Below are 10,489 nucleotides of genomic sequence, written 5' to 3'. Positions count from 1 at the left end.
GGTGTATATATTTTAGCATTTTGATTAGTTTGTTTATGTTTGGAAAACTAAGTATTTTGTTGTCTCTGGGCATATAATTAGTTTCAGGAACTTATTTTGGCTATTGTGTTTTTGATCAATTTATGTAAATTTGCATGTTGTGTCAAAGTGGTAATAGTTTGGTTTATGGCTACTTAATGTTATATATCTATTATATTAGCAGGATGAAAGTTTATATGTCTGCTTAACGCTGCTATCTGTACAGCTCATATGCATTTTGGGCCAAACTGGTACTAATTTCAACAAAATATACCCATTTGGTTATTGACCCTAACAAAATATATCAATGTGACAGTAGTCTCTAAGAAAAAAAATACCAATTTGGTATAATAATTAGAGGTAAATATGTCAACTTGGTAACACAATATGAACAAATATACCAATATGGTAAGTTGGCAATCTATATATATCAACACACACTACAAATGAGGCATGTATAACTACCTGAATTCTTGCACAATTTTGTCTTTTATCATAAGCAACATAATTTTGGCAAAATGCAAATATAACAACTCTTTAAATTATATAAATTGCATCACAACTTCAGATTATATCAACTTCATAATTAACTCAACTCACAAATTACATTACTTTAATCACAATACAACCATTTTCACATTACAACATACAAAATTAAACAAAGTGTAAACAATCCTAATAACAAAATACACTTCATTTTCTTCTTTTCTTCTGCAAGCTTTACGTGCAATTCCAATCTTTCACTCATCAAGTTCTCTACTTCTTTCAAACAAGACGCGACTTCATGTTGAGACAATTCAACCTCTTCTTTTAAGCTTGTATGTGCTCATTAGATCCTCTTAACTCATTTTCACACATTTGAAGTAACTCATCCTTCAAAATCAATATATTCCCAAACCATTGATCTCCGATCTTAGAAGCGGAAATAATTAACAACACTACACATTGACTTGTCAATCCACTCCCAAATTCCACAGCCACTAGCCTATCATTACTCATAAATCAAACAAAATCAAAACAAAAAAGATGCCAAGTATAAAAGTTAGCAATAATTCAAATCATATCAAAAAATAACGGACAATTTAAATTTTGCTATGACCAAAAGAAGTAACCGCAATAAATTAAAATGAAAATTGAACAGTTTTACAATTTCATCGCCAAGGGATGTGAACCAAAATTGTAAGAATCTCTACAACTGCCTCCTTAGGGTCTATAAATATAACATAAACTCTATAATTTTACCAAAATCAACATCCTCCATCTTTAAAAAAATTGGAGGTAAGAAAGGATATTTACTTTCATCAATAATTTTTTCCCTCTATTATTGATACTTTTTTCAATGGGGGTTTAGATAAAAGTGCAATAAATGGACAACATCTCTCCTCCGGGAAAGATTGTAGAGAATATCATGAACTCTCAAGTTGAAGATAATGTCGAGGTAAATATTTCAATAATTACATATTCTCTTCCTTCATATTTCATCACATATATCACAAATACATGAATAAATTTTAACATGTTTGTAATTAAATTCTCAAATGGAACAATTCCTTAACAATCAAGATAACTATGTCAACTATGAAAATTTTGTGCTCGAACAATTGCAAAACAACAGGAGGGTCATTGCAGAAGTGAGATTACTTTGTCCCTTTTGCAATGGAGAAAACAAATGGACCTACGGAGAACTGCTAGATCATGCTAAGACAAACTGTGACTGGAAGTCAACAAAAACAAACAAATGCAAGGCAAAATATGGTGCACTAATGGAGTTCTTGTTGGGATTTTTAGATCTCACAAAAAACCCAAAAATCACCAAATGCATAAAATAGAATCACACGAGATTTAACGTGGAAAACCCTTAACAAGAAAAAACTATGGGATCAAAATCAATCCACTATCACCTCCAAATTATAATCTTTTGCACGGACAAAGACTGCCAAACCCTCCTCTCACAATACCCTTGAACCCGGTTACACCCTCTAAAACTCTGATTACAAGAATATTGTCTCTCTCATTATCTCTACTCTAAAACCCTAGAATAGGACGCCTTATTTAAAGACACTACTGACTTGCATGCCAAGTTAACTTGGCCTCTAAGAAAACTACTAGGACTAGACCTAGCCTTCAAATCCGCATCCGACTTGGAGTTTGAGTCGGTATCCAACAGTTCTTGCTTAATGATCTTGCAATTCTCAGTAATATATAAATAATGTAATGGTCCGGGTTGGATTTGGATAATAATAGGCTTTAATATGTTAATTAATATATGAATAATGTAATGATTGAACTTTATTTTTTAATATTTTATAAAAATTATATTAAGGCATTAATTTAGTATTTACCCTGTTCAGATTAATTAATGCTATTGCAGCTATTTCTAAGTTCTAAGTTCACAAAATTCATATTTACCTCACATATTCTCATAGATATATCTCTGTTTCAACTTATACATACAGGTAAAAAGTAATCTAAGGAAAAATTAGCAATAATTCAAAACAAATCTAAAAATAACTTACACGATGATTGCGACATTTATAAAACCTCTTTTTTGGATTTCCATCAGTCATAGAAGTGAAATATTCGCACTCCAAACCACAACTAAAAACATTCACCCTAGATTTCTTTGCTAGATCATTCCACCGTCGTATAGCTTTTATCCCATTAAGCCCTTGTTTTTTTATGCTCTTGCTTGACACTGATCTTGAGCGAGAGCTTGAAGATGAAGAATCCATCTCTAATTTCAATTCCACTAACCCTAACCTTAACCCTAGGAGGAAGAAGGAGAAGAAATTTTCAGCCCCAATCTGAGAAAAACCACCATTCGACATCTTAAATCATCCCAATTACCGCCACGTTGGCAGCACGTGAGGTGACGCATGGGTAGTTTCGCCAGAATTTTGGGTTCGGTCAAAATAAAGGCTTATTTGTCGTCGTGGTCAAAATAATATATCAATATGTCGCCGGAGAAAAGAATAAACTAAATTGTCATTAATAGTTAACAAAATATACCAAATCTGGGTAATTTTGCCCGTCGAAGTCCTAGCCTTAATAACCAGCACCCCTCCTAACGGGTCGGATCTGAACCGAATAAGAACTCAGATACTGATACCCGTCTTTCAGCATCTTCTCCTTTCAGTCGCACTGTGCTAGATTAGATTCTCGCCGTAATTATTACCCAAATTGCAATAGTTTTTTGTCCTTAAACAACTGAAAGTCTTCTCTCTCACTCAAAAAATAAAAAAGTTAAAAATAAAAAAATAAAAATCTCATCTTTAGGGTTTTCTTCAACGAAACTCAACAGATCTGAGAGCAGAGAGAAGATGGCGGGAAGGCGAGAAGCCCCACTGATGAGGGGCGCCGGTGGGTCCTCTCGCGGGTCTCGGATCGCCATGGCCGTCGCCATCGGGATCACTCTCGGTTGCGTCTGCGCCTTCTTGTTTCCTGACGGCTTATTTCGCCCTCACTCGCCTCAAGAACTCAACGCTGGCCTCAAATCGAAGCGGGTACTCTTTAATCGCTCAGCTAGCTTTTGCTCCTTGATTCTCAATTTTCAGTTGTTTTGTGGTGTAATTGGGGGGTGGGGGTGGGGGGGGGGGGGGGGGGAGAATCGCGATTGTAGTGTGCTCGAATGGGGTAAGTTCCGGAGTTTTGGCGTATTTCAGCTGAAAGTGCAATCTTTGATTAGGTTAGGCTAACGCATTGAGATTTGTAAGAGGGCGCGTGCTTTTAATGGGACAATTTCATTTGGGGCTATTCTTTACGTACCATTCTTGATTAGGTCGAAGATATTTACATGCTTGTTCTTTGTATTAGACGGTAGGTGGAAGCGAAGGGGAAAAAAATCAGTGTTTGCTAGGTCAGGTTTATCTTTCATCATGTTGAGACATAATAAGAAATCGTGCGATTCTGAGCTGGATTGTCCTATGTATGTGAACACTTATGTATTGATATGTTCAGGCCTTTTTTGAAATCTTATTGATCAGGATTTTTAGTTAATGTTATGATATTTAAGCGGGTTAAGTACGCATGTCTTGTACGATCAGGGTTAAATTGCTCCCTTGTGCTTACGATAGAACCAAAAAACAATAGCTTTTCCTTAGTATTCTTTTGCGGATATTTTGTTGTGTTTAACTTTTATGGGGGCTAGATAGGTGGAACTAGAGAACGCCAGTTTTATTGACTAGAGAATTCTTACAGCACTCTAAAAATTTTTAAGGTGAAACTTCGCTCTTTCTCTTCTGATTATTTGTGTTTCATCATGTCTAAATAAGATTTGGATGTGTACTCGGTACTTTAGATTGAGAAATGATGGCATTAACAAGGGTTGAATAGAAGCCAGTACACTGAAAGGAATGAATGCACTCTAAAGTATGGAAGCTAACATATCATTGCTTCTCTATATCGATCTCATAGTTGCGCGATTCCCTAGACCCCCATCTAACCTTCGTACAGTTCTGCGAACCGATTCCCAGTACATTTGCGAACCGATCTCCAATACACAAATTGGTTCCCCAAAATATCTATGTTAATATAATATGAAATGAAACCATGATTCCAACATGAACTATGTGAAAAGAAAAACTAAACAAGAAAATTGAACTCCATAAAAGAAGTAGTTAAGTAGTTTGTATGAAAAATATAGAAATGCATAATGAGCTTTCTAGTTTCTAGTTTTCTACTATACACTTTGAAAAACTATGAACACACCAAAAAGATTTCCAACGTATCATTTATCGAAGTTGCATTTCCGAAGCAAGTTAAGCACCCCACCCCCACCCCCCCAAAAAAAGCCAAAATTTCCAAGTGGCAAATTGTGTACCCAAATTCGTACGACAGCCGGCTACGTACTGCATACTGTGTAACTAAGATCCATTTGCTAGGGGCATCAATAGTTTGGAAAAGTTGCAACTAGCGTATTGTTTCTGTATATTTGCAAAGAAGAATTTTTATGACACTTTAAACATCCTAATTTACCCTTAAAATTTAAATCATTGGAAGTAGTGTATTGCGTAAGAGATCTAATTGTTTAAGATTTGATTCATTCTGAATACCTAACAATAGTTCCCATGTCTAGATTTTGATGACTCCTCTCCCTTTTATTATCAGTGATGCTGAGCGGAGCAAATGTTCATGTCACCTAAATCATTGCTCAAATCGCAAAATCCATACTGTAATAATGTAAGGTTGCTAATTGTCAGTTAACCTTTTTAAGTGATATCTCAATCATGTTCACTTGAATCCTCATCACTGAGATTCTTTATGCCTTATCTGGTGCTCTCCTTTTCGGTTGGTTTGAGTATCATACTGGAACTTCAAATCCTCATAGCTTGTTCATGTCCACCCTGAGTCATGTTTTTTGTTAAGCTAATATTTGCTGAATATCTTATTATATCTGTATCTTGCAATGCAATATGATATATAAGAATACTAGGTACCTTATCTATGTATTTATTTAAGTCTATTACATTAGGATTCACATCTATGATATTGCAATATCTTATTGTATGTTGAATCCCCTTATAGAATGGGTATCTATATCAATTCAGAAAGACCTTTTACTTGGGTATGTATTTCATGTTTTCAAAATAAATAGTCTTTTGACAAAGAGAAAATCTTAACTGGGATACCTGGTTTTGTTGATAAAAGCATACAAAGTACAAACTTATTTTCATATTCAATTTTCTTTCTTCGCTCACTAAATAGAACACAACTAGTACCTGAACACCCATTTTGAATCGGAAACCTTAGCGTTCAGTTTTATATTGTTATAGAGTAGATAAATAGTTTGGGAAATGTAAGATTCAATATGATGGTTTTCTTTTATAGCAACAATTTAAAATGCGAAAAGCATAGAGGAAAGGAACTAGACGAACATATAATTTGGTTTTCCAGTCACATACAAAAGCCCCAATGAGTGGACTTGGGATAGAGGACTTTACAACTTCTGGATATATAATCACGAGGGCTGCCCAGTAGCACTACCAAAAACAAAATGAAGAGGCGCAACTTTTAATTTCTAATAAATGAAACTTTTTTTTAATCCATCATTTTCATGTCTCTAATAAGTTATTTATTATTATGTCAATTATCAACTAGAACTCAAAACTTGAACGTCATTGCTCAAAAAGAAATAAGATAGTTGTGAGCAGGAAGAGTTTGTTGACAGTGAAGAAAAAAATTAAGATATCATGTACTTGAAGATGATGATACTGAGTAACTGCAAGGGATGATTGGTTAATGTTAAATTGGTTTAGGAATAATTGTTCATAAAATTAATTAGATTTATCCTTCATATGGTTGACCTGTGAATTTCTGTAGAACCCTCATAGACATTGTGGTTTGATTTGTGTCATTTGCATTTTTTATTTTACTTGTATATGCTTTTAGCATTTCCTCTTGGTGATCCATCACCATATCTTTTTTTAAATTTGTTCAGATTCTCATGAAATATATTGCTGTAGGTGTAACAAATTATAGTGAAAATTGCAGATGAATCTCCTAAACTGTGAGGGTTTAGTTTACTTATCACCCATGTTCTATTTTATTAGTGCATATGATGCAAGACGATGGTGGATTGTCGATTTTAGATGAGTAGAAATTATTAAAATCTTTTTTTTTGTTTCAGAAATATTTTGTGTAATCTTTATTTTAAGTGAGAATTTATTAGGGTATATTGTTAGTTTTTTAGGATTTTTTTGTTTGATTTTAAAAGAATTTGCTGTCAGGTTCGTAGGATCTTGTTCTATTTGATTTTCTTAGGATTTATTTGTGGTTATGATTGAGATTTATTCTATTTTTAGTTTTCTTTATAAACATGTATTCTTTCTTTTGAGAGATAGACATTGATGAATGAAAATTAAGAGATTCGAAATCTTCTTTCGAGCATGTGAGTTGCTTAGATGTGAAGCCATTATTTTCAAGATTACATGTCTGTGAATGAATCTGATCTCACCCTAACATCTATCTTTTTATCTTTCTCGTTTGTTCTTTATTTTAGTTCCTCTCAATTGATATCAGCTCCTCAATTTTTTCTTAAAAAAAAAACAAGAAGAAAAATTCAATATTACTGTTCACTCTCAAACAGTACCAGTACTGTCCACCCGCCTGAACATCACCACTGTTTACTATTCACATCGCATCTGTGATTGTCACTGTGCTCAATGAGCTCTTCCCCTCCGCTGCCGATCATTCTCATCGTCATCTTCTTATCCTGATGATTACTTCCAAGTCTAATGACACTCCCGTTCCTCATCAACACACCCCTTGTCATGATGACTCCACTACTTTTTCACTAGCTCTTAAGCTCCCGTGGGAATCAAGTGGAAGCAAATGTCTACCTCGGGCCATCATGTGACTCCAGGAGAGTTTAAATTCTAATGGAAGTAACATAGCCACCTTGATCGGGGTGTGTATGAGCCAATAAAATATAGGAAGAGTGATAAGTAGCTAAGCAGGGTACATCTGCAGTTAATCCTTATGATAAGTAGCTATAGAGGTTGCTTCTGCAATTAATCCTTACTTCTATATCTGCAATATGGTATAACAAACAACATATATAGAAAATGATGCATGACATAATTCCTGATTCGACAGCTTGGGTTAAGCCATGTCACCAGCATCGGGGTTAGATATAACTATAACAAAAAAATACAGCCTTTGTTTTCACAGGTGAATTTCAGATAGGCCTATGTGGTTTCCGAGTCTTCACAAAGAAAACAATTTAAAGCGATTTTTGCTTTGTTTTGTTTTGTTTTTGTTTTTGTTTTTTGAGTAAATTACATGAGGACTAAGAAAGGTGAGAGTTTGAGGAAATGAGGATAGCAGAACTGGCAAATCAAGTTCCTTCCGAGGAGTTTCGTTGATTCATAACCAGGAATTAGTCGTTTATTTGTGCTTCATTCTTTTCCTTTTCCTTGTTTTACTGGTGACATTCATTACACTTTCATCTAACTGCCACTTCCAAACTTTTACAAGAAATGAAATAAAGAAAGAAATTAAAATGAAAACCACATCCTATAAAGAAAGAAAGTAAAATGAAAACCACATCCTATCCGGAAGTGAAATCATAAGAACACACGTTTTCCTTCCTGCTTTCAACACCACAATACCACTCAGTCCATCACACCTTTTTTTTTCTTCTTCTTGCTGTTCTTTTATATCTTCTGGTTGGGTGCTTACGTGATTTGAATTGGAAAGAAGCTAACACTTAAAATTTAATGTTATAGTATATGTGCTAATCCTATACCGACCATCCTGAATTTGTGGTGAATCTTCTGGACTCCCATGTGTGAGCTGGGGGAGGAGAGGGTACTAGTTTGCTCAGGTTTGGAAATCATAGGGATGGATCTTTGGCAGTAGAGGGGCATTCAATGTGTTCTTTTGTCTTCATATCATAGTTCATGATTTATTTGTTACCAGTAATAGCATTACATTTGATTGGTATACATCTAGTTTTTTATTCAGTGGAGGGGCATCCAATGTGTTCTTGTGTCTTCATATTATTGTTCATGATCTATTTGCTACCAGTAATATCACTACATTTAATTGGTATACATCTTTTTTTTTTCAATTGTATTTTTCCTTTTCTCATCTGAAGTAATTATCTTTATTTCTTAACTTATTCATTATTGCCTCTCTCTTTCTTATATCCTAAACCTCTAGGGCTCTTCAGCTCCATGTGAATCAAGTGAAAGAACCAACATGTTAAAGTCTGAGTTAGCATCTCTATCAGAAAAGAACGCTGAACTGAAGAAGCAGATCAATGATCTAACTGTAAAGCTCCAACTGGCTGAACAAGGGAAAGATCAGGCCCAAAAGCAATTCCTGGTTTTGGGACAGCAGCACAAAGCTGGGCCTTTTGGTACTGTCAAATCTTTAAGAACAAATCCAACAGTCCTCCCGGATGAATCAGTGAACCCTGGATTAGCGAAAATCCTCGAGAAAGTAGCCGTTAGAAAAGAGCTCATACTTGCACTCGCAAATTCCAACGTGAAAGAAATGTTGCAGCTTTGGTTTGAAAACATCAAAAGAGTAGGAATTCCAAATTATCTCGTGGTAGCACTGGATGATGATATCGAAAAATTCTGCAATTCGAATGAAGTTCCAGTTTACCGTAGAAGCCTTGATGAAGGATTCGATGACATTGCAAAAACTGGTGGTAATCATGCTGTTTCTGGTCTAAAATTCCGTGTATTAAGAGAATTTTTACAGCTCGGTTACAGCATTCTTCTCTCAGATGTCGATATAGTTTACCTACAGAATCCGTTTGATCATCTCTATAGAGACTCTGATGTAGAGTCTATGAGCGATGGCCATAATAACATGACAGCTTATGGATATAATGATGTCTTTGATGAACCCTCAATGGGTTGGGCTAGATATGCTCATACAATGAGAATATGGGTATATAATTCGGGGTTTTTCTATATCAGACCGACAATCCCATCAATCGAGCTTTTGGATAGGGTAGCAAACAGGTTGGCTCACGAAAAGGCATGGGATCAAGCAGTTTTTAACGAAGAACTCTTTTATCCATCGCACCCAGGATACGACGGGCTTCACGCTTCAAGGAGAACCATGGACATGTATCAGTTCATGAACAGCAAAGTTCTTTTTAAAACAGTGAGAAAAGATGCACAACTGAAGAAGTTAATGCCTGTTGTCGTTCATTTGAACTATCATCCTGATAAGCTCTTTAGAATGAAAGCTGTTGTGGAGTTTTACGTTAATGGGAAGCAGGATGCCTTGGATCCTTTCCCAGATGGTTCAGATTGGTAGTGAGTTTATATACTTTGCTTAAAATTACACAGGTTCTTGATCTTTTATCCTGTAGCTGTCAGAAATTTTCACTGTCAGAGAAACTATGTAATTTTGCTGCCTGAGTTTGTTGTAATCTAAATTTTCCATGTCGTAATTTTTTTCCCCAGCTTTTTGTTTGTCATGGTTCTTTGTTAATGAATTGTGCAGGATCAAAGCTTTAACATAGACTGCTAGTTTGAATGCTATCACAAGGCCAAGCTTCAGTTTCAGTAGTTTACTAGTCATTATCAATCTGGGTCAGGTGAGGTGTTTGTGTCTCCCCCGCCTTCTTAATTATAATATCCGGTTATAGCTTTGTAGTGATTATGTATTTATAAAGTGCTAAATGCTAATAAAATAGTTGACGGGTAATCAGTGCTACTTAAGTTATAAATGAGTAGGTTGTCCGCAATTTACAATTTATCTTGAATAAAAGCTGAGTTATGACGTATTGTCAGGTCCTTTCTCCTCAGCTATGCATAGAAATGATGCAAATAGGACTTGCATAATTGAGGGCAAATGTCATAACTAATTGAGAATCCAAATGTCATAACTACGTCATACAGAAACAAGTTTACATGAGAATCCAATTGCCCACTCCGTACCACGTGCATGAGGAAACAGTGGTGGTCCTGGTGATGTCTAATCCAATTTCAGTCACTTTGTGCGGGTG

The 10,489-nt window shown here is 35.2% G+C and overlaps 1 protein-coding gene across 1 annotated transcript; it reads left to right on the top strand.

Moving 5' to 3' along the window:
• Positions 3,199-9,953, top strand: LOC109824006 (arabinosyltransferase RRA2-like). The gene is made up of 2 exons (XM_020390505.1): positions 3,199-3,521; positions 8,680-9,953. Exons 1-2 carry the CDS (start codon positions 3,339-3,341, stop codon positions 9,793-9,795), a joined length of 1,299 nt encoding a protein of 432 aa, XP_020246094.1. The 5' UTR covers positions 3,199-3,338; the 3' UTR covers positions 9,796-9,953.

Source organism: Asparagus officinalis, chromosome 9, assembly GCF_001876935.1.
Source record: "Asparagus officinalis chromosome 9, Aspof.V1, whole genome shotgun sequence".
Classification (NCBI taxonomy): domain Eukaryota; kingdom Viridiplantae; phylum Streptophyta; class Magnoliopsida; order Asparagales; family Asparagaceae; genus Asparagus; species Asparagus officinalis.
The sequence above is the reverse complement of the archived record's forward strand: the minus strand, read 5'-3'. Positions and strand labels throughout refer to the sequence as shown.

Coding starts and splice junctions, on each gene's coding strand:
- LOC109824006 (XM_020390505.1), top strand. CDS start 3,339: ATGGCGGGAAGGCGAGAAGCCCCACTGATGAGGGGCGCCGGTGGGTCC. Junction 3,522..8,679: donor CTGGCCTCAAATCGAAGCGG/GTACTCTTTAAT, acceptor CTAAACCTCTAG/GGCTCTTCAGCTCCATGTGA.